This window comes from Alligator sinensis, unplaced genomic scaffold (genome assembly GCF_000455745.1).
Source record: "Alligator sinensis unplaced genomic scaffold, ASM45574v1 scaffold7_1, whole genome shotgun sequence".
NCBI classification, from domain to species: Eukaryota; Metazoa; Chordata; order Crocodylia; family Alligatoridae; genus Alligator; species Alligator sinensis.
Window position 1 is genome coordinate 4,888,653 of NW_005841843.1, and position 25,165 is coordinate 4,913,817.

Sequence of the window (25,165 nt, forward strand, 5' to 3'; positions counted from 1 at the left end):
AGCTCAGGGTCTGGGTCCAGCTCCCTGCTGCAGCCAGCAGGGACTGCCCGAATCGCCAAAGCTCTCCGAATCTTTTCCGGATTGATTCAGAGAGCTTCTAATTGATTCTGATCTTTTAATTGGTCCCCTGATTTGATTCGTATTTGGATATTCAGCCACCAAATCAGACCAAATCTCCTCCGAATTGAATCAGCACCTGAAGTTTCTCACCCCTAGTAGACAATTGTACCACCTCTAGAGGGAGCTTATTCCACAGTCTAGACACCCTAACTGTGAAGAAATTTTTCCTAATGTTGAGCCTGAAATGGTCTTCCAGGAGTTTGTGGCCATTACTCCAGGTTTTCCCCAAGGGTACCCTGGTGAACAGTTGTTCACCGAGCCCCTAATGTACTCTCCTGATGTAGCAGTATGTTCCTACCATTCCCCTCTGAGACTTCTCTTTTTTTCAGAAAGAGTCTGGGTCCTGTCCTACAAATATTATTCACAGAAGCCATTCACACTCAGAAGAACATTCCCATAAAAACCTCTGGAATTTACATGAGTAAGGGTTTGAAGAATTGGGCCCTTAGGAATGAACAAGACTGGAACCCCAAGCTAACATTAAAGCTTTAATAAAATTGCAAATGCTGTTTCCATAAATAATAAAAAGTAAATGTATTCCTTCATTTACAGCAGATAATGGATATCACTCTGGTCTCTCATATACCAGTACAAATCATAACTATGGAAGTCAGTGGGGTTACTCTATTGTAAACTGTAAATGAGAACAGAAACGTGCATGCTATTCCCCTTGCACTAAGTGGCATGAAATTGGCTCAAGATACCAGCTGCCTGACTGGCTAATAATACTGTCACATGTCACAATTTGTACTGAACCTTGCAAGTTCCAAGCTTCATTCTGTGCTGTGAGAGCTGCAGCTCAGGAGTTATGCACATCATCATTCCATTAACTGTACATTTTTAAACAAAATTGTATAAACACAATGAAACACTCCAGAGCAAAAACTGTATTAATCCACATTAGAAATGGAGAGGGCACTTGCCTTTTTGGCCTCATGCCTAGACTGCATGCTAGGCTTCAATTAAATACAACCCAGCTCACGTTGTACAGCACCATATTGCTCAGTTATGAAATAGCACTAATTTAAGAATTGCTTTGATTGGCTTGAATACATTCTCCATAAATAGCTGTACACAGAGCCAAGCCTATTTTAAGCAACTACTACAGGGACCAGGGGAAAAGAACATCAGTTGCTTAGTAGAATTGGTCTAAAGCAGTGGTTCTTAACTTGTAGTTTGGTGGCCACTGGTGGTTTGTGAGGTCATGGTAAGTGGTCATTCCTGCCCCCTGCTCCATTTTTTTAAATTAGGAGTTTGATGATAAGGGTGCATGACATTTTGAGGTTTGGCAGTGGCCCACTGGGTGCAAAAAGTCTGGAACCAGTGGTTTAAAGATTTTTTTAAGTCCTCTTGGAAACTGCTTTTGGGCAACTTAAAGTGGCCACTTTCAACAACTAGAATTGTGGTCTGAATGCCAGTTTCACTGTGTACTAACTGCACCTCTCTGTGAAGCCCATTTTACTATGCAGAAAACTGCCAACTTCTTTCCCTCTCCGCACACAAGCTGCATATTTTTCCACGTTATGATTGTTTCAGTGATCCAGAAAGTTTCTTACAAAATATGCCTTAAAGCGGGGTATCATAGCAGGGAACTATCTTGCGATTATAACACCTCCTGGCATGCTTCATCCCTCTCCAATCTAAAGCTAGAGCTGCAAAGAGATTCCCTCTCCTGTGTCCTTTTGTAAAATAAAACAAAATGCTATGTTTGCTTTACCATCTATTCTTCAGCTAACTGTTTGTTCTTTTTTTTCCCTTCTGTTCCCTTTCTATAAAGAAATAAAGAGTTTAAACATAGGTAAGACCAAGAGCTCTTTCCCATATAATTTGATACGGTTTGTTTGCTTCATTGTGTTTGCTTTTTGTGTTGTGCTTCTTGTGTAATGTTATGTTTTTCATGTACCAAATATAGTAACATTTTTATGTGCTAATTGTGTGTTATGAATATGATAAGTGTTAGCAATTATGAAAGGCAGTCAAAAAGCAACCAAATAAGTTCTGGCAGTAATTAGAAATTTCTAGTACAACGCAAGTATAATGGACCCCAAGCTAAATTTCATATAAGCGCTTCTCCCTGCAGTCTGTAATTGGTCTAAATGGTTAAGGCAAACTACAACAGTAGGTTTTGTAAATGCTGGAAAGGGTTCACACAGGCGCTAATGAACTGGAAATGGGTCAAAAACTCATTTTCAGCTCATTAATGATTTTTTCAAGATTCACTGTCTCTTTTTGTTTCTTTTTCTTTTGTTTCTTATTTTTTTAGCTTTCCTGCATTGTTAATAGTCAGTCAGTCTGCTGGCTTGGTTTTATCCAGCCACAAGATTTAGTTCTTATAAACGGAATTTAAATTCTTTTTTTCAATTTCATGGACAGTGGTCAAGTCTGTAGACATGAGGGGAAAGATTTTGCACTAAATTTACACTAACCTCTCTCCAGATGGGGAGAGTCTAGCGGGCTGGTATGAACTTAGCATGGCCAACATCCATACCCTTCTCCTCATACCCTCACCAGCTGAACTAGGGAAGGACAGAGCAAGGAAGATAGTCATTATGAACTGCTTTGCGATCCTTAGCTGGTACACAACCTCTTGAGGACCATGACCCAGGGCCGGACACAGACATGGGCAAACCAGGCAGCCACTCAGGGCCCAGACAGAGGGCCTGAAAATGGTGAAAATAATCATTATTATCATTATCTCTGGTGAAGGGCAGACCAATACTAAAAGTTCACCTGGGGCCACCAGGAGTCTAGGTACGGTGCTGCCATGACCTAATTGTCTTCCATCTCTACAGCATAAAATAGATGCAGCAGAAGTTCTGGGCCCAGCAGTCTCATTTCCTTCCCACAATAGCATAAATTAGAAGTAGCTCCACTAGGCTTTTTCTTGGTTGGCTGAGTTATTTCATTTTTGTATATGATTATCTGCACTGCTGGGTGGTCATTATTTGCAGTCATAATTCTAATTGATTGTTTGGATGCGTAAAGCTTTGTGTATGGCTGGCTTTTCTTATTATTTAACTTCACAGAAATAAGTGACTAGAGTTACACTGGTGTGCATATAGTGTAAGTGGAAGGAAAATTGGACTTTGAGACTCAATCCTGCCTACACTTACTACCAAGCACCAAACTTACTGCCAGGCACAACTACATTTCCTACAATGAGACCACTCATTATAACCAACACTATGTTCCCCAGAATGTGTTAGCTGCATGAGATCTTCTAGTCAAATATCTCAGAGCAAGGCTGAATACTGTATTAACATTTATTTTAAACAAAAAAAAAGATGTTGTCTGTCTTTATGTAATTCTAAAAATGAATAACAAAGGGTTTTGTTTAATGGGGAAGGGAGAGGCAAAGACTGGTTAGTCAGTCAAATGCTATTTTGGGAAATACTATTTCTCCAATATAAAATATATCTGCTTGAGAAAATAAGCTATTAACTTCTTTGTGGAAATACCCAAGGTGCAATGTTATGGATCAGTCTCCATCTGCCCAAGTTTGTTTGCCCCATTGTCAAATTTGGATACAAAATCCCCTCAGATCTGTGTTAGGTGGATAGACTCATGCCCTTCCTGCCTTTATTCAGCTCATGAGGAAAAGGAAAAAACATATATAACAGGTCAGCAGGCATGCCACAAAGCTGCTGAAACAAAAGATGATGAATGCTCTGAATGAGATCACCGCATCATGACCCTAGGCTGAATGAGATTCTTGTGAAGGGAGAGGCAGTAGTGTGAGAGCTGATCTCAGTATATATATAGATGATTGCATGAAAAGAAAGATAGAAAGAAAAGGACCCCTCTAAAGACCAGATTCTTCCATCCTTCCTCACAATGGCCACATCTACATGTGCACTTAACTGAGGAGTAGACTAATTAGTGGTAGAGAAAAGTGTCACCATTTACACATGACACTGTTAGGCCACAGTACACAATTAACACCACCGTAAAATAGGATTGTCAGGGACAGTACTATCTTACTGCGGGGTAATTAACTATGATAAAACACACGTGTAGACGCTGACCACACGTGTAAATTGCTCCCGGTCAGCCTAGCCAGCAGGGGGCCAGATTCCTTCCTGCCACCTAGCCACATGGCTCTGCACTTTCAGCACCCTGGTGCCCCAGCCAGCCCCCTCTGCCATTCAGTGCTGCCACCTGGAGCCCAGGGCTGACCCTTCCCACCATGGCCCACTGGGTCCATCTACATGAGACACTTACTGGAGTTGCCAAATTAGCTCCACAGTAAAGCATCACTATCTATTCAAGTAGTGCTATTAGGCCAGAGTAAATTAATTAACTCTGCCATAAGATAGTACTGCCCAACATAAGTACTATTCTACGGCAGAGTTATTTACTCTGCAGCAATGCACATTTGTTGTGTTGACGGTGGCTGGCCAGGACTAGCTAGCCCCATACTGTAGCACCTTTGTGCCCCGGCCAGGCCCTCCTGAGCACGTTGAGCTGGGCAGAAGCAGCCCTGGGCTGGGAGGATGGCCCCCCAGGCCCCATGCCATCTGGGACTGCACTACCCTGGCTCAATGTGCTGTAGTCCCAGGTGTATGTATTAAACACTGTGCCTGGGAGCAATAAACTCCAGCATAAACTATGATGGAGTTTTTTTGCGTTGTATTAATATTCACATGTAGTTACACCCACTGTTTAGTACTTTACTCCCCCTTGATTTCAGTGGTATAGATGTACTTACAAAGTGAGATACGATTCATTGTATGATGACAGAATTTGGTGTTTACTGTGAAGGGAAAGCAGGGCTAGCAGCATGAAGAAAGGACGAGGAGAAAAAGACCATGGAAGTCATTTATTTAAATGAATGGCCTGCGTATTTACCTTACCGTGATCTTCTGGAGAGCAGGGAGGATCTCTTTGTTAAAGTAAACATCTTGCAACCTTTTTTTCCAATTCAGACTCTTATCCCAGGAAAAGATAGAAGAGTCTCATAGAAGATAGAGACTCATAGAAGAGTCCCATAGATTAGAGGGATACAAAAAGAGGGTGAGAACAGTGCCGAGTGGATGCTGGAGGACATAGGACAGGGAAGTAGGATTAAATAGATTGTGTTCTAATCGCATTTGTGCCACTAATATCACAGTGTAACATTGCAAAAGTCACTTAACTTCTCTGTGCCTCAGTTTCCTCCTATGTAAAATGGGTCTAACAACACCCACCTTTGTAATTTGCTTTGAAATCTATGCATGGATAAATTTGCCAGGTATTTTTTATTCACTTATCTACTATATTTTGCATCTCTAATTTCTGTGCTCCTGTGTGTCTTCAGCAGATGGTGTCTCCCATGCCCATTTCAGCCAAGTCATTCTCCTACCTAAACTCTACAGTGTTGGGGCAAACTGCAGAATCTTAAAATCATGACTTATGATTTAAAATCATAAGTTGCATGACTGTGACTTAAAATCGTAATGTTACAGATAGTGTTACCTTGGTCTAGAGGAAAATTACAGTAGATACTGGTATCACTGTCCCTCCTCACTCCCCAGAATCTGGCTGTTACCACACTGCTGGTAATCCATCTGCCGAAGGTTTCAGTTGCTAAACTTTTCAGTGAGTGATTCTAATCAACAATTGGCTATTTTCTCTATCATAACTTGCCTTATCATATCCTAACTCCTGGGGTTGTGCATTTTTGCCACATTAATCCAGGAGTGTGGATCTTTGGGGGCAAGATCAGTCCATGGTAAGTAACCTGCATTTTCTTTTTTGTGTGTTCATTTGTTTTCTATACTTCCAAAATTTCTATTCATCTTAAGTAAGTTTGCCATAGCCTCACAAGGAGCACAGTTAGTATAGATCTGGTATAAAAACTAAGGTGTGAACTCAGATAACAGGTAGGGTTTTGCAAATGGTCCTTCACCCTAGCACAAATATATATTAATGGATGAGACTGATGTTCATCAATTTACAGATGATTTGCTGAAGCAGTTTTAAAATTTGATAAGCTATCAAAAGTTGTAATGTTGCTAGAGATGTAGCAGTGCATCTGAGCATCCCCTTGTATCACAAAATTACCACAAGACTACATTTTCAATAAAAAAACCAGCCTGTGCTAATGTTAAAAACTTGGGCCCTCTCTGATTTTAGTCACACAGCCAAACTCATCTACCAGAGCCCAGATTTTATCTGGCAGAAGAATATATAGGAACTTGCTTTAAGGATAAATGTATTACACACTTGTCTCCAACTCATGTAATACCTCATGAGTCTTAAGTGTGTCAGCAACTCAAAGGCTAGTGCTTTGATTTCATTCCTGAGATTTCTGCTTTCAAGGGAAGTACAAAAATGACAATAGTTAGATCTGAGCCAGAGAGATTTGGCTCAGAGCAAGAACCTCCAAGTACTGTGTGCTTCACAATTGAAGTGCAGGAGCATGCGTTCCTTTTCAACTTAATACACGAAAGTGTTGAATGAAGAACTGACCACTCTTTCACATTTTACATTAGTAAATTAAACCCTTGTCTTTCTGAATGAGTCCCTAACAAAAGAATAATAAAGAGATGTACAGATGCAGACAAAAGTGACAATTTTCAGCCAAGCTGGCTTCAGAAAACTGTCTGCAGCTATGACCAAACACAAGTGCACAGCTGCAGACAGCACTGGAAGGCGGGGTAGGTGTATAGAGCTCTCCTGAGGTGGGGGACTCCAGCTCGCCCACCCCACCCTTCACTGCTGGCTGGGGAAACCCTAGCATGAGCTCCCTCTGCTTCCTTTCCCCCCTCCCATTCTGGAAACAGGCGGAGCTGGCAGGGAGGAGGGGTCATTGCTAGGGGAACCCGGCTGGGGGACAGCCAGCAGCTAGATACCCTCTCCCCTGGAACCAGCAGTGAACTTCTGTTTGCTCCAAGGGATTATTGTAACTCAAAACACTTTCTGCAGAGTTACAGCGGGAGCTGCACTTCTGCCTGTGCCCTAGGTTCACACAGGAAAAAGTCTGTTTTCATCCCATTCATAGTTTCATAGTTTCATAGTTGGTAGGGTCGGAAGGGACCTGAGCAGATCATCAAGTCCGACCCCCTGCCATGGCAGGAAAAAGTACTGGGGTCACACGACCCCAGTGAGGTGTTCATCTAACCTCCTCTTAAAGACCCCCAGGGTAGGAGTGAGCACCACTTCTCTTGGAAGTTGGTTCCAGATCCCAGCTGCCCTGACTGTGAAGTGGCGCCTCCTGATGTCTAGTCTGAATCTACCCTCTCCCAGCTTGTGACCGTTATTTCTAGTCACTCCTGGTAGTGCTCAGGGGAACAGGGGCTCCCCCAATACCTGCTGGTCCCCTCTGACTAGTTTGTAACAGGCCACTAGATCCCCCTTCAGCCTTCTCTTGTGGAGGCTGAACAGGTCCAGGTCCCTTAGCCTCTCCTCGTAGGGCCGGCCCTGCTGCCCCCTGATCATGCAGGTGGCCCTCCTCTGAACCCTCTCAATGCTGTCCACGTCCCTCCTGAAGTGCGGCGCCCAGAACTGGACACAGTACTCCAACTGTGGCCTGACCAGTGCCACATAGAGAGGGAGGATCACCTCCTTGGACCTGCTTGAGATGCATGTGTGGATGCATGACAAGGTGTGGCTGGCTTTCCTCATCGCGTTCCCACACTGTCGGCCCATGTTCATTTTGGCATCAATAATGATTCCAAGATCCTTTTGTGCCTCTGCACTGACAAGAAGGGAGTTCCCCAGCATGTAGGTATGCTGCAAGTTGCAGAATTCAGCCTGGTATGTGTGAGGGCACATGAGGGTTTAGAGCAGGAGTGGGCAAAATATGGCCTGCAAGCTGGATGCATCCCACCAAGGGATTTTATCTGCCCCACAGAGGGCCCCTCAGCCCCTTACAGCCCAGGCACAGGCAGCTGTCTGAGCCATGGCACATGCAGCCAGTCCCACTTCCCGGCAGCCCCACTTCCTGCCTATCCTGCTCCCAGATGACACTCCCCACCTACCCATGGCCCCATCCCATGCGCCCAGTCGAACACACTGTGCCCTTGAGGGTCCTAGGCAGGTCTCCATGGAGACCTCATCTGCCTATGGGTCCATTCTGTCTGGCACCCTTGGACCACTGAGGAAGTTTTGGTGAGCTGTTGTGGTTTGGTGGGGAGAGGTGATGACCCAGTCCACAACATGTCACCAAAACTCCCTAAGTGGCCCTTCGGTCCAAATGATTGCCCACCCCTGGTGTAGAGCTTCAATCTATGAGCAAAAAAGAGTCACTTTTTCAATACTCTGAGCATTTAATTATTGATACTTGCCATTTAAGAGCACTAAGTGCCACTTCTATCCATCTAACCATCCAAGGGCTAGTCATCCTTCTGGCAAGTGCACAGGAATAATGGGAGGAGGAGAAAAGGACTTTTTGCAGTATAAATCTTTGTGAACATCAGTCTGCTGCCCTGCCTTTTGGTGGCTTACTGAGTTTATTTACAGTGTTTGATGAGGTGGGAAGAAAGAGATTTCACTACAAGGAACAAAAGCTGCACCTTCTAAAAATGTTAACCAGTCCCTATTCTCAAGCCTAGAACTCATCCACTTTCCTTTTCTTTTTCCTTCTCTTTGGTTTGCTTCTCACGCAAACCAAGCTACTTGTTTAGTCTGTAGGTACTATAGGAAATATGCCCACATGAAGCAACAGTGTATGAGCACTGAGGGAATTAGAGTGTTTCAAAAGTAAAACAAAGTCCTTAAATGAAAGTACTTTGGACCCCAACATCAACATTGGACACTTAAGGGCTGAAGGTCTCCCAAGTTTTTAGACTGCTTAGCCATCTTTGTTTTCTGTTTTGCCCACCCATAAAGCAACAATCCTGCCCATAAATACTACCTGGCTGTGGATCCTGTTTCGGGTTTGCTGTATGTATCAGACACCAACAGCCGACGGATCTACCGTGTCAAATCCCTGACTGGTGCAAAGGACCTGGCTGCTAATTCTGAAGTGGTAGCAGGGACTGGAGAGCAGTGTCTGCCTTTTGATGAAGCGAGATGCGGAGATGGAGGGAAGGCAGTGGACGCAACCCTAATGAGCCCTCGAGGTAAAGAAAGTAAAACCAGCTGGAGAAAGTGACTGTGTGAAGCTAGGCTGGATCTGGATATAATTATCTGGCAATTAAATCACTACTTGCTTGGTTATTTTCATTCTGTGCTTTAATCACAGTGGATTGGTGAGTGCTCGTGCTTTGTTTAGTTAAACAAACTTTATTACATTGCACCGTGTGCTGCAGACGAAGAACAGAACATGATTTAGCTGTGTACTGCTCACTGCTGACGTAAACACACAAAATGGAAAACAAACAATTTGTTTGAAACACAATATTTTAAAATGCCCTCAGTAAAATGTGCCCCCGCCCAGTCAGTTTTCGTTCCATAGATGTGCATAAAGCCTTAAATGTGTGAAATCCCCCATGTAGTCTTCTAGAAAAGCAAGCTAAACAACAGGTAAATGTCTGATGTAAAATTCAGGGAAGGGTATTTTTCTTTTAAAAAAATGATCTGGCTTTAAACATCATACAAAGACTGAAACGAGCATGGGTCAAAATAATAATGCATTATTAAAGCTACATGTTTAAAAAACATTGTAGTTGTTTAGTTTTTCAATAGAATTTTACCAGTTTATAGTAGGTAAGGATCTGAAGTCCAGAATTAGGGACTAAGAGTCTGAAAAAAGAAAGTAAATGAAGAAAAATACCTTCTAAACTTATCAGTAAAGTGCAAGACCAGAACATTCATCATTGCTTATTTCACTCACCTGTAGGAATTGCTGTGGATAAATATGGACTCATGTATTTTGTTGATGCCACTATGATTCGGAAAGTTGATCAGAATGGAATTATATCAACTCTACTGGGTTCCAATGACCTAACTGCTGTTCGACCCCTAAGCTGTGATTCCAGCATGGATGTCACCCAGGTTTCTCTTCCTCTTCATTTATATGCCTGGCATTTTATTTTAGCTATTAATTTTGGATTAATTTTGGATAACTGCCTAGCCATTCTCCTTAGGAAACATGGTATGTTAGAATCCTGAGCAAAAAAAATTACTGGGTATTGATGACATTGTGCAATTCAGGATGACAGCCAGTGTAACGAGTTACTGAAAAAAATGAACCTATCTTCTTGCAGTGGTTAACATGAGTTATTTACACAGGAAAATAAGGTTGAGATAATAGAAATTATTGTGTTAATTGTATTTTGCTGTAATTATTGTGGAGTTTTGGCAATATAGTATTCTTTCTTTGCAACAGATACATAAGTTACAAAAGTTCCCATTACACATAGCTTTAATTTTACAGAAAGAAAATTCATCATGTGAAGTAGCAGAGGCAGCACTTAGTTCTATGATTTACAAAACTAAACCAATGACTAATTTGCTGATGTTTCACATACAATATATATGCATTAAAAATATTTAATTCTGTGTATGTTTTACAGTGATAACAAACTATTGTGTGGTTTTTAGGTACGGCTGGAATGGCCAACTGATCTTGCTGTCAATCCAATGGACAACTCACTTTATGTCCTGGAAAACAATGTCATTTTACGGATCACAGAGAATCATCAGGTTAGCATTATTGCTGGACGTCCCATGCATTGCCAAGTCCCTGGTATAGACTACTCCCTTAGCAAACTGGCCATTCACTCTGCCCTGGAGTCAGCCAGTGCAATTGCCATCTCACATACTGGAATCCTTTATATCAGTGAGACGGATGAGAAAAAAATTAACCGCCTACGGCAGGTGACCACTAATGGAGAGATCTGCCTCCTTGCAGGGGCAGCTTCAGACTGTGATTGCAAAAATGATGTGAACTGTAACTGCTATTCTGGGGATGATGGTTATGCAACTGATGCCATCTTAAATTCACCATCCTCCTTAGCTGTTGCACCCGATGGAACAATCTACATAGCTGACCTTGGAAATATCCGTATTAGGGCTGTTAGTAAAAACAGACCTATTCTTAACTCTTTCAACCAGTATGAGGCTGCATCTCCAGGAGAACAGGAGCTATATGTCTTCAATGCTGATGGAATCCACCAGTACACACTTAGCCTAGTTACTGGCGAATATCTGTATAATTTCACTTACAGTAGTGAAAACGATGTCACAGAAATAATTGATAATAACGGCAACTCCTTGAAGATTCGTCGGGATAATAATGGAACACCGCGACATTTACTGATGCCTGACAATCAGATTGTCACGCTAGCTGTTGGAGCTAATGGTGGACTCAAGGTAGTGTCAACCCAGACTCTGGAACTTGGATTAATGACATACAATGGCAATAGTGGTCTCTTGGCAACAAAGAGTGATGAAACGGGATGGACAACCTTTTATGAGTAAGAATTTTTTTATAAATATATTAGGCATGCATTCTCTTTCGAATGATGGTGACCGGGTTCAAATGGAATGCCCATTGAAATCAGTTGTAGTGTTTACATTGTATTCAGTGAATAGAGTATCAGGTTTTTAAATTTCAATGCAGTAGGGCACTGGAACCAGAGAAGTAGTTTTCTTGACTTCACCAGTTTTGTGGTGTCCTTCCATAAGGTCCTGACACTGATGCTTCTTGTATGGTAGTGAGCACCCTAAACATACACTGGTTGCATTTACACATGCAGTAGCACAGCTAAATAAACTCTGGTACAGTTTGCACTGGAGCCTATTGCTCCTGGGCATAGCATTTACACATGTGCCCGGGACCACAGCACATTGATGCAGGGCAGTGCAACCCCAGGTAGCAGGTGACCTAGAGGGTCAACCTGCCAGCCTGGAGATGCTCTGCCCTAGCTCAGTGTGCTGCAGAGGGACTGGCTGGGGCACAAGAGTTCTCCAGTGAGGGCTAGCCAGCAGGTAGCTCTGCATTGTAGCACCCTCATGCACCAGCCAGCCCCAGTCACTGTCTATATATGTACTGTGGCACACAGTACATATATAGACAGTGTGGTACTTGTTTTTGGCAGTAGTATCCTATGGAAGAGTTAATTAGTTTACTCTGGGCTAATAGCGCCGTGCTTGTAGATGGTAACGCTTGACTGTGGAGCTAATTGGTCAACTCCACATTAAGCGCACATGTGGATGCTGCCACTGTAGTGTGAGGTTGGGGAGGAGGCTCACTCACCCCAAAGAAGTGTTGCCCAGGGCCTTGCAGGATTGTGGTCTTTTTTCTTAGGAAAATCAACAACTTGTATGTGAAATGCAGTTTGCAGGATCTGATTTCAGTTTGTGCCTGGTGGCCACCATCTACATGAGTATTTAATCACAGTTAATTACTGTTAGGGACAGTACTATCTTACAGTGGAGTTAATTAATTTACTGTACCCTAGTACCAGTGCATGTGTGGATGGTGACACTTTACTGCAGACCTAGTCAACTCTGCAGTAAATCGCTTGTGTATGTGCACCCAGTACTCTGTAACTAAACCCCATTTGGTTGCCTCTCTAGAGATTTCATTTTTACCATCTTTTTTAAACTTAAATTATAAATCTTGATGTTCAAATGTCAGATTATAAGATGTATATTTCTGGTGATGGATGAAACATTAACTTTCATGATTTTTCATTCCTGAGATAGGTGACAAAATTAGATCCTAAGGTATCCTTAAGAATTCAGTGTGACTTGTATAATTTCTAGGTAGCCCAAAAGCACACTGGTTTTCATGAGCACATAGATAAAAAAAACAGAATATCCTCTTTAGCTGTAACAGATTAAAAATAAAGTGCGAAAGTATATGAAAAAGCTGAAAAAGCAAACCAGATATTCTCTAACAATTATGCTGTCCTTAATAGTTGTATTGGAATGTATTTAGCAATAACAGTTTCTTACATAAGTGGCACTATATATATGCATCTAATAGGCTGGATACATACCTATATATATATATATATATACACACACACACACACACACACACACACACACACACACACATATGAATAAACACACACATATACATACATATATATCTATATCTATACATAGATACAGATACAGATATATCTATACATAGATATAGATATGTGTGTGTGTGTGTGTGTGTGTGTGTGTGTATAATTATACACACACACACGTGCTGATTTTTAACTATGGCAAGGCTGCTATTAAAATAAAGTATGGTAATACTGAGTATTTTGCTTGAAATACTTGATTAGCAATCCATTCCTTTGGAAGTTTTTTCCAAATTAGTACTTACAAAGCTTTGATCAGGTTTTATAATCCTCCTAAAATTGCTGAGGATAGGTTTATTTTTAAAATAGTCCTATAAACAACTAATAATAGTTGTTTTGATCCACAAACATATGTGCTAGTGTGTTGTAACATGGCTTTCTACTTAAACACTGTTGATTTTTTTTTTCAGTGCATGAACAAAAGTAACTTAGGTTGGTCCAGCTAATAACTAACTTAGTGCACATCAGCATTTACTGTTTTATGATTTGTTTATAAGAAAAGGAAGGCACTGCCATCTTGTGGTCACTGTTTAATTTCATCCCCATAACTGAACCAAATGTATTCACTTTTATCTATCATTTTGATGCAGCTGCAGAATTATTCTCCTTACCACATAACAGCCTTTTAAAACACATTTTAGTTATTTAATAAATTCCATTTTAGAGTCATAAGAAGGTGCCAGCTATTGATCACTGCATCAAACTGTATGGGGCGTTGGTGAAACACTCTTGATGATAGGTAGATGTACATTTTAGATAGGTCTCTACATAGATATTATTGTTGATCAACACACACGCATTTCCTAGATCACAAGCAGGGTCAACTCATTTTTTCCGAGAAGCTACCATTCTTAAATCAAATATCACAAATTTTATAATAGATGAACGCAAACTGGTTGCAAGTCCCCATTATTAAATGAGTAAAATCACAATATTCAAATATTCAATAATTAAACTAAATTATACACATATAAAATATTCTTCAAAGTCTATTGATGATTAAAATAATGTTTACATGATTACAAAATTATTATGTTGCACATAGGGAATGAAAATACAGCATGCATGTTTTTTAATACTCTATGGATGTGCATGTGTAGATGTTATTTATTATTACTTTTGCAGTGCCCTAAAGCTTCCCAACTGTTTTCCAGAATAAATAAGGAAAAAAAAAAGATCTGTTCTCTGTATTAGGGGGCTTATTCATAGTAGTAGGCACCATGCCTAGCACTAAGTAGTACAGGGTTAGGCACTGGATTTGTTAATTAGTATGTTTGATAAAAGATAGGTGGTATCTAATTATCACTTCTACTGTGGAAATAAGTATTGCATCTGGACTCTCTAAGTACTCTGTATAGGAGAACATAGCCAGCATGTGATAAAGGCTATGTTTTCTGTTAATCCATAATTTCACTTTCACATATATATCCATTAGAGCACCCTGATCATATTCTGCACCTGCATAGCCTGGGTTTCATTCATGTAATTAAAAAACAGAACCATATTATCAGCTCTGTCTAGGTTACAGAAATCTGTGCTGTGCCATTCACAGAGCTGTCTGTATTTCAGGGACATTTTTTTGTTACAAGACCATGTGTCATGCCAAGCATACAGAAAACACTTTGTCAAGGGTGGAACTTAAAATACCACATAAATTGTAGATATTTGTTAGGGGGGAAAATGAGATAGGAAAAAATGAAGGCATTTTGTTGGTGATGATCCTAAATAACTAACTTTCACTGACTCTGTAGCAGCCTCTGTCCACCTCTGATTGACTGAAAATGTTGTTAATGAGATGGTAATTTATATTTTAATAAAGTGCAGGGTTCTTATCAACATTAGTAACTCTATTGCTTTTCATATTCGTTGTGTAAAGCAATTCCAGGAAGATAATACTATCTCTATTATTATTGTATTAATTTTGGTAAACTAAAGATGGAAACATCTACTTGACTATCAAGTATGTCCTTTGTAAAGGTGACATTGGTTACTTCAAAGACCACCACATTCTCACATTGATAGAATCATAGAAGTAGGGTTGGAAGGGACCTTGTAGATCTTCAAGTCCGACCCCCTGTCTGGGCAGGAGGAAAACTGGGCTCAAATGACCCCAGCCAGGTAGGCATCAAGCGGCTTGTTAAAGACCCCCAGGGTAGGAGCCAGCACCACTTCCCTTGGAAGTTGGTTCCAGATCCTAGCCGCCCTAACTGTGAAGTAGTCCTTCTGGATGTCTAATCTAAACCTACTCTCCAACAACTTGTGGCCGTTATTCCTTGTTATCCCGGGGGATGCTAGGGGAAACAAGGTCTCCCCCAAACCCTTCTGGTCCCCCCTAGTGAGTTTATAAATGGTCACCAGGTCCCCTCTCAGCCTTCTCTTGTGAAGGCTGAACAGGTTCAGGTCCTGTAGCCTCTCATTGTAGTGTCTGCCCTGCTGTCCCCAGATCATGCGGGTGGCCCTCCTCTGGACCCTTTCAATGTTGTCCACATCCCTCTTGAAGTGGGGCGCCCAGAATTGGGCATAGTACTCCAGCTGTGGCCTGACCAGTGTCGCGTAGAGGGGGAGGATCGCCTCCTTGGCCCTCCTTGAGATGCACCTGTGGATGCACGATAAGGTCCGGTTAGCCCTGCCGACCATGACCTCGCATTGTCGGCCCATGTTCATCTTGGAGTCAATAATGACTCCAAGATCCCTTTCTGGATTATCTGCAAACAGATAATCAGTACCTGTTATCATATTCACAGTACAACAACATCTTTGCAAGAATGACAAAACTCTTCTTAAAAGTAATATAACAAAATGAGAATTAAAATTTAGGAATAAATGGTATATCCATACCAACTACCTTACTGAAATACAGTGCTACCCTATCTCCCACATACTTCATGGAATCAAATAAAAATATAACATGCACTTCATTTTATGCTATGAGCAGCCAGGGCTTATAAATAATGTAACAGCTAACAGCAGGCTCACATAGGAGAATTTAAGATTGTTTTGGGGCATGAAGAACAGATCTTTGAAGTGGTCCCCAATGATACTCCACTTGGCCTTCAGAATGCCCTAAGAGAGTGCTGCAGTTTTCTCCTTGAATCAGATTTGTTTTCATAAGGCATAAGGATATATTTAAATGTACGTGGCCCTTCTCCATGTAAGGTCAAAATTTGCTGTTACCTATTACCATATATGAAAGCAACCTAGCAAAATCCCTCTAAAGCTGTCAAGCAGTTATATATTTCAAAAGTCTAACAGTCAAAATGCAGGCACTAAAAGACTGAGAAATGATTCTGTGGTTATACTTAGTGCCGTAAATCTTTAGAAAGATCCTATACATACCAACTGAAACCACTTCATCCTTTCACAAATAAAAGGTCATCTTCAGTCCCATGTCTTATTTTACAGGTCATCTTCAGTCTTATGATGTGGCCCATGAAAAATGACTGCCTCTCCCACTGCTGTGCCCAGGGGTCCACATGCCACCTGCACAGCCTGTGCTGCAGTTGGGTGGGGGCACGGCTATGTGCTGCTGGCAGAGGCTAAACAGCCGAGAGGGAGGGGAAGGGGAGCCCATGCTGCTGGTGCAGCCCAGTGGCAGGGGGCTACATGCCAAGAGTACAGCCTGTATAATAGGGGATATCCCAGGGGGCCTCCCCAAAGAGTGTGCTACATGCCACCAGTACAGCCTGTATAATAGGGGATATCCCAGGGGGCCTCCCCAAAGAGTGTCATCCAAGCTATGTACATCCCAGGGGCTACATGCCAGCGCTGCCTTCAGCCCCTGTCCAAACTGAAGTTGGACAATCCTGTCTTAGAGTAATACTAACAGCCCTGGATCAGGGCATTTCCTGGAGATTAATGCCTATCATCTGACACTTAGGTACCAAATCCTCTATTACAGTTCCTGCTTTACAAATATATTTATGTCTGCTGCCCAACTCCAAGAAATATTTTAGCCTATCTATAGGCCCCCAGTATTTTCTAGTGTGGAGATATTCCTCAGATGCCCATTGCTGAATCACTGATGCCTCTATTTCCAGAGACGGCTTCTGACCTCATTGCTTCCCCATTCACTTTTCTACCTACCTTGCCTCTTGACCAACGTGTTGTGCAATTTTGGATGGAAGTTTGACCTCAGTCAGGTCAATAGAAAAACATCCATTATCTTCAAGTAATCTAGGATTTGACCTTGAACTTCATTTTAGGAAGACAGGAATTGTCTTACCAACTCAGAATAGATGTCCATCTAGTCCAATACCCTGTTGTGTCCAATGAGGCTATGGGTCTTTTTACCAAGTATGAAGACTAAGACATGGTTGCCCTTAACTAAAAGAAAGTTTATTAAATCCCAACAGTTACAATTCTAAGTCAAAAACAAAAACAACCTTAGCAGTTACAAGTCTATTACTGTAGTTAGACAAAAGCAATACAACATGCTCACCACCCCGAGATACAACGTGATGTGACTGGGTGATCGAGGCAGCAGTCATGTCTGGGGCTCCTGATTCCTACGTCTGAGTTCTGTGCAAGGTAGAAAACTGATGACCAGATCTGTTCTAATCTTTGGGATTATTCCAATGGGCTGGCGCTTTTCTACCTCTTATATACTCTTTATGCTAGCAGTTTATCTTGGCACGCATATAGTATTTCTAAATTTAGCTAAATATTTGGCAAACTATTTTACCATATCTGTATCTTACTAATCTACTTATAAGTATGTGCAGAAGTACTTGATATGCTTTATCTGTGGGTCTGTTCTGCATCAGAGGTCCCCTATCTACCCAAGGACACATTTTGTTTTTCTTATTTTGACAACCAATTTCCTGATATGTTCCTACTCGCATATATTTGATCTGGGCTCAGTTTACTCAGGTGTAAACTACACTAGAGTAAGCACCCCTGGGCAGATGTCTATACATGCAGTAACTAGGGAGAAGATTTACTGCTCTCAGCCCCAAATTTCCTGCAGCCCTGCAATGGGCCTCTGTTGCCATCAGGGGAAGCTCCAGACTCTGCAGCCAGAAGACCTCTTCAAAAGCCAGCCCTGATCACTGCTCTCTGGCCAGCCACTTCCCTGCCCAGGACCCGCATGCCCAGTGGAAGGGCACATGGCAGCTTTCTCCTAACCCACTCTGCCTCCCTGCACTATGGCTGCTCCACCCCAGCCCCTGGCAGTGACAACCAGTGCCCCAGGCTCCTGCTGACCACTCAAGAGCCCTGCTGGCCCCCACTGTGCCAATTGCCACCTGGCCCATGACCATCTCACCATGCCTTGTTCCCCACCCATGCAGTGACCACTTGCCTGATCCCAGGCCACCATCCCAGGGTCGCCACTGTGCAGCTCCTGATGGCAGGGGCACTGATGAGGGGCTTCTGGACACCACTGCTGGGGCCGCCGTCACCTCCTGGGTCTCCAGCTTCATCGCCTCTGGGCCCCCCAGGCCAACCAGGACTGGTGGCAACACATTATCCAATACACCTGAGACAATGAGCAATGGCTGGAGGCCTTCCACATGACCCAGGGCACCTTTGAGGACCTCCTAGAGCAGCTCTGGCCCCACCTGGAGTGGCAGGTCACCAGCATGCAGCCGCCCCTCCCCACAGACACCTGCCTGGCCCTCACCATGCTTGCCAGTCTGCAGTACATCAGCCACCTGTTTAGCATGGGCAAAGCCACCACTGGGGAGGCCATCGTGGAGGTGTGCAGAACCCTCCAGGTTGTGCTGGTAGACACCATGCTCTATGTACATGACCCTCAAGTGGTAGTTGTGGGGTTCCATGCCCTGGGATTACCCCAATGCATCGGGGCCCTGCATGGGACCCACATCCCCATCACCTGCCCACCCCACAAAAACCACCCATTACAGCTAGAAGGGCTTTCACTCCATGGTGCTCCAGGCCATCCTGGACCATCAAGGGGACTTCACACATATGAGCACTGGCTGGGCAGGCAGTGCTCAAAATGCCCATGTCTTCTGGAACTCTATCCTACTGGGCCTGGTGAAGAGGGGCCACATTGCACTGGGGGTGCCGGACCTGCAGGATGGCATCATGGCCATCCTGCCCCTCCTCATCAGGGACCCTGCCTACCTGCTCGTGCCCTGGCTCATGGAGCCCTATACCAGTGACCTGGACCCGCACCAGGCCCAATTCAACCACTGCCTGAGCTGGACCTGCACCCTGGTGGACTGTGCCTTCGGCTGTCTCAAGAGCCTGTGGTACTCTGTTACCATCTGCCTCGAAGTCGCTGAGGACAACCTCCCCTGGGTCATCGTCACAGCCTATGTGCTGTATAACATCTGTGAGGCCTGGGCAGAGCTCTTCTGCAAGGCCTGGGTGGAGGAGGCATGGTGTGCAGAAGATGCCTGGCAGTGGGAGTGGAGCAGCAGGCCTGCCCCACCAGGGTCTTAGGAGAGCTATGCACCTGCCATCGGAGGCCAAGGCACCAGGTGTGGGTGGCCCTGGCCAACTACCTCCTCCAGCAGTCCCTGCTCTAACTCACCTGCATCTCCACCCAAGGATCCCCACCTCCCCACCCACTCCCAGCACCACACTTACAAGGTGATGTATCAGCAACAGGCTACCACAGGGGCAGGCAATTATTTCGGGCAGAGAGCCACTTACTGAGTTCTGGCAAGCCATCGAGGGCCACGTGACAGGTTGCCAGGGACAAATAAATATTAATTTTCCAAAAATTTTAGGGGCCCTGTGGGCTGGATAGAATGACCTGGTGGGCCACATCCAGCCCATGGCCTCATTTTGCCCACCCCTGGGCTAACAGAAGGCAACCTTCTGAATGCCATCCAACATGGCTTTGTTGTTGGATGGTCTTGCCTGACCAACCTCATCTCCTTCTATGACCAGGTGATGCATTGCCTGGACAAGGGAGACAAGGTTAATGTCATATATGTGAATTTCAAGACAACCTTTAACTTGGTCTCCCATGATGTCTTCATGGTTAAGCTGGGGAGCAGTGGCCTTGACCATCTCAGTCTAACTGCTGGGGAACTGGCTCTGGGATCAGACCCAGAGAGTACTAGTTGATGGGAGCAAATCAATGTGGTACAAGATGACCAGTGGAATCCTTCAGGGCTCAGTACTCGGGCCAGTACTCTTCACCATCCTAATTAATGATCTGGATTCGGGCGTCAGATGTGGACTGGCAAAGTTCATGGACAACACTAAACTATGGGGGAAGGTGGTCACACTGGAAGACAGGCTGGGGATACAGGCTGACCTGGACATGCTTGCAAGGTGGGCAGACCAAAACCTGATAGCATTCAATGTAGAAAAGGGCGGGGCACTCCACCTTGGGGAAAAAAAACCCAGCATCATACTTATAGGTTTGGCAGTGCTACACTCACTACCACCGCGACTGAAAGAGACTTGGAGGTCTTGATTGACTGCAAGATGAACATGAGTCATCAATGCAATGCTATGGCTGGCAAAGCAAACCAAACATTGGCGTGCACCCACCAATGCATCTCAAGCAAAACCAGGGATGTCACTCTCCCACTCTACTCGGCCCTAGTGAAGCCACAGCTGGAGTACTACATCCATTTTTGCCCCCCTCCCCCCCCCCCACTTCAGGAGGGGCATGGATAAGCTTGAGAGAGTCCAAAGGAGAGCCACTCATATGATCAAAGGCCAAGAGAGCCAGCTTTACGAGGAGAGACTGAGGGACATGGGACTCTTCATCCTGAAGAAGAGAAGGCTCAGGAGTGACTTGGTGGCAGCCTATAAGTATATAAGGGCGGGGGGGTGCACCAGGACCTGGGAGAACAGCTGTTCACCACATCTTCCCAAGGGATAACAAGGTCTAACAGCTACAAACTCCCGGAAGGCTGGTTTAGACTGAACATAAGGAAAAATTCTTTGCAGTTCGAGTGTCCAGGGTCTGGAACAGACTCCCCGCAGAGGTGCTGCAAGTACTTACTCTGAATTCATTCAAAAGGTGTTTGGATGTTTATCTTGCTGGGATCATTTGACCCCAGCAGACTTCCTGACTATGGCAGGGGGGCTGGACTCAATGGTCTTGCGAGGTCTCTTCCCTAATGTCTCTGAAATCTATGAAGACTATTTCCCTTGCATCAACCAGAGCACCTCTTCCCGTTCCATCCCCATCAGAGCCCACCCCTCCCCCTCAACAGAGCCCCTCCACCACTCACCTTCTTCCCCGTGACAACTATTGCAATGTCCTTTGTGGTCTGTCCTGGGGTGGGGGGGCCATGGGTTGGGGGCACTTAGGGAGCAGAGCCTGAGGGCAGGTGGCCAGTACCCCAGCCTCTGGCTGTTCCCCCATGGGTGTGCATGCCGTGGCAATTGCGGCCGGTGGGGCACTTGCCCAGGGGTGATGGTGGCCACTGGTCCCCTGGCATGGGCAGCTTCCCCTCTGGCAGCCAGTGGCCAGAGCCAACAGGGCTGGTGGGGGGTGCTGGCCCTGTTGCAGGCAGCTCTGGCTCCACACCTACATGGAGCCAAGGTGAGTGGCAGAGCTGGGCCCAAGTGGGGGAGCTAGGTGGTGCTAGGCCCGGGGCAGTGGCTGGGCCAGGGGCTCCTGGCTGTTGGAGGCAACACATAACTTCCTCCAAGGCCCAGGTGGGAGGAGGTAGGGGCTAGGGTAGGGGGCCAGGCAGCAGGCAGCATGAATGTGACTGTCAGGGCCAGAACAGTGTCCAGCACCCGGCAGTCATGGTCTGTGGCCTGCCCAGCCCAGGATGGTGTTCTGCTCCTGCAGCAGCTAAAGCCGCTCATGTTCGAGGGCCAGGAACTCTGCCTGGAACTCTTGATCCACCCAGTCCCATGCATCCTTGCAGTCAATATCCTCCACCTGCCTGTGAGTCCTCCAGGCCCATGAGTCCTCCAGCTGCTCCTGCGATGTCTCCACAAGCTGCTGCAGGAGGACGATGTGGTCCTGTGTCTGACTCTGGTGGAGCCAGTGCATCTACAGTGCCCCAGCTGTGGGTGGTGGTGACCCTGAGGCTACATCCTAGATGCTGAGGGTGACCTCTTCTACGTGTGCAACTGCAGGACCTGCAGAGCCATGAGACAGAAGCTGTTTGTGGGAGTTTGCAACATTTCTCTGATATGATGCTCTTTACCAGAGGCCTTGCGCTGCCCAGTCTCAGATTGGGGGTAAAGCATGCACGGGTGCCCAGGAACCATGGTAAGTTGGACAGGCAGGCCCAGGCCCATGCAGCCGCTGGCTGAGCCCCCCTCCCCGCCATTCCCTCTTGCCTCCCTGGGGCCAGTGGACCACTGGGTGCTAGCTGCAGGTAGTCTGCCTCCCTCACCCCATTCCCAAGCCAGGAAAAACCAGGCTTCTGGCAGCACCTGCTGCCACAACTTCAGACCACAGCCCCCCACCCCCCTCACCTCCTGGAGGCCAGCCACTGTGCTATACTGCCACCCAGCTCCTAGTTGACTGGGATGAGTAGCTGCCTGTGCCCCTGCCCTCCCTGCAGGGGGCCTCTCCAGGGAGGCACCCAGGGGGCAGACCCATTACTCTGGCACTACACCTCAAGCATGCTTCTGCTGTGCATGTACAAGGAGCTGTTTGTGTGGACCAAGAGGTGCCTGACCCACTACGCCCTGCTGCTGCTGATGGCCATTGTGCCCTGGGCACAACTGCGCACCTAATATGGCACCCTGAGCTACAATGGTGTGGGGGCAATCCTGGACTGCCCCTCAACCTCCTCTGCCACTTCAAGGGTTACCTGTGGCTGTGCTACACATTTCTCCCCCCTACAGCCAAGAAGGCATCAATGCATTCCTTTGTCACTGGCATCAGTGCATTCCTTGGTTTGAGTGGAAGCATGAGTTATTCAATAAAGTTCTGCAATGTCTCCCACCTCCCTGAGTGCTGTGGGAGGTGGGGAGACCTGGAACCCAGGGCCAGGGGAGTGTGAGCAGGCTGGGTGAGAGGGGGGCGGGGTGGGGGCAGGGGCAGAGCAAGGAGGGCCCTCTGTGAGAGCTACTCATCACCACATGGTCAGGACTGGTGTGGCCTGTGGCTTCACTCCATCCTAGCTGTTGGCGATGGCATACACCTCCGGGCAGCATCCTCTGATGGTAGGATGTGTCATGCAGGCACCAAGCTGGGCCCTCCCACAGGGAGGAGCTGGTGCTGCTGGGGGCCAGCAGTGTCATGGCCAGCTGCACCTCATGGCTGGCCCTGGGGCTGTTGAGCTGGCAAGGCAGGTGCTGGCCAGAGCTCCTCAAACTGCTGGTGGAGACTGCAGCTGGAGAGTTTGGCGGAATGAAGCAATGGATGCCTGAGGGGCCCTCCTCTGGTGATGTGTCACTGGAAGTACCAGGCCAGAGCGGGGACTCAGGCAGGCCACCTGTGCTGTTATAGAGAGCAAGGCTGTGGCCTGGGTCCCAGGCTGAAAGGATGGCTGTCAGTTACTGTGTAAAGGTCATGGACTTACAGGAACTTATGGGCTGATAATTGTAGATGGTCATGGCAACCCACTGTGCCCACAAGGCCTTGACTTTTATGCAGCACTGCTGTACAGACCAGTCATGCCCATGGTCCTGCATCCAGCCTGACAGGGCCTCATAGATGTGGGCATTGGCCCTGTATCTCCACCTCACCCCACAGTGCCACAAGGTTGCTAGTCTCCTCCTTGGTCCAGTTGGGGTCCCAGGTGAAAGGCATGGGCACAGATGTGGGCATGGGCCTGGATGAGGAGAATGAGGCCATTGTGGGTCCTACGCTGGCTCTCTGGACCCCCACACAGCTGTCCCTATTCTTCCAGGCCTGGGCAGCTGCCTGCAGTGCCCAGTGCAGGCGCACGGCACAGGACTGGCAGCCACATGGCAGAGACAATGCTCCGCAGCACCTGCAGGCACAGGGCAGGCTGCTGGGGGTGGGCTGTGGGCAGGTGGCACTGGTCTTGCTGGCCAGAAGCTGGGCCTGTGTGGGCTGACTGGCCTGGTCTGAGTCTGCAGCACCCTGCTGACCTGGACAGCACTGTCCTGTCAGCCTCATGGTACTGCAGTACCAGGCAGTGGCGCTGCAGTGCAGGCAGGCTGGCAGAGCTAGGCTGCAGCCTGCCCAGGGGGACACAGAGCCTGGAGTGCCCTCAGGCTCCCTTCCAATGTGCCCCAGGGCTCAAAATGCCTGCAGGCTTTTAAAGCCTCAAGCAGAGGTTGCCATAGCCCTGGGGCAGGAGAGGCTCCTAGCCCAGAGCCCTGGGGCTAGCCTGAGGGCAGCTCACTAGTGGCAGGACACAGCCGGAAACAAATTTGCTTTTGGGTCTTGTCTACATGTTCGTTACTGTGCAGTAACTAATCCTGCTTTAATTTACTACCTGCATTTGCAGATAGCAAATTTATGCAGGATTAAGGGTTTTTACTGCCCAGTATGCATGCACATGTGTAGACGTGCATGCTTACTGTGCGGTAAAATATGCTACTGTGCATTTAGGCATCTCATATAGATGCGCACAGCAAGAACTGAAAACTTCTGCAACAGCTCTGCTGCTGGCCAGAATACTTCAGTCAAAGCCGATACACAATCTACTTTCATCAAGTCTTACTACAAGGTCTGTACCGAGACCTACAACCTGTTACAAACACTGTCCTGCAGTAGAAATTTCAGAAGAACGTGCAAGCAATCTCAAAATGAGCAATCTTAGAATAATCTTCCTATAGGGAAAATTGTAAAATGATGGTTTTCTTATTCGTATAAATGTCAGATCTTATTTTAAATTCTTGTTAATTTGCCACTCCAACAGGAATGTGAATATGGACAAATTATCCAGTAGTGACCAATTGTTGAGACTTGATAATTGGGAGGACTTAGGAGGGCAGAGGGGCACTGGCATGGAATCATAACGGCAAATTATTCCATAGGCAAATTAATCAAATTTCACTGTAAGTGCAGGCAGTTCTACAAATTAATTATATATTGCAGAAAGTGCATTCCCTTCTATCACATGTAAATTTGGTGTATTACTATTTCATTTTTATATTAAGACAACAGGTAGATACGAGTCTCCTTTTTATTTTCTTTGAATACTGATTATAGAGTTTTTATTACTTTCATACCTCTAAATCATAGACTAAATCATTCCCAGATTTTCAGTCACTCT

At 45.6% G+C, this 25,165-nt stretch overlaps 1 protein-coding gene across 1 annotated transcript in view; it reads left to right on the forward strand.

Moving 5' to 3' along the window:
- Positions 1-25,165, forward strand: part of LOC102385477 (teneurin-2) — an 818,212-nt gene that overhangs the window by 771,250 nt on the left and 21,797 nt on the right. The window contains exons 21-24 of the mRNA XM_025205636.1: positions 1,898-1,918; positions 8,932-9,164; positions 9,884-10,038; positions 10,588-11,462. Of these exons, the coding sequence (XP_025061421.1) occupies positions 1,898-1,918; positions 8,932-9,164; positions 9,884-10,038; positions 10,588-11,462 (1,284 nt within the window). The remainder of the gene's footprint in view (positions 1-1,897; positions 1,919-8,931; positions 9,165-9,883; positions 10,039-10,587; positions 11,463-25,165) is intronic.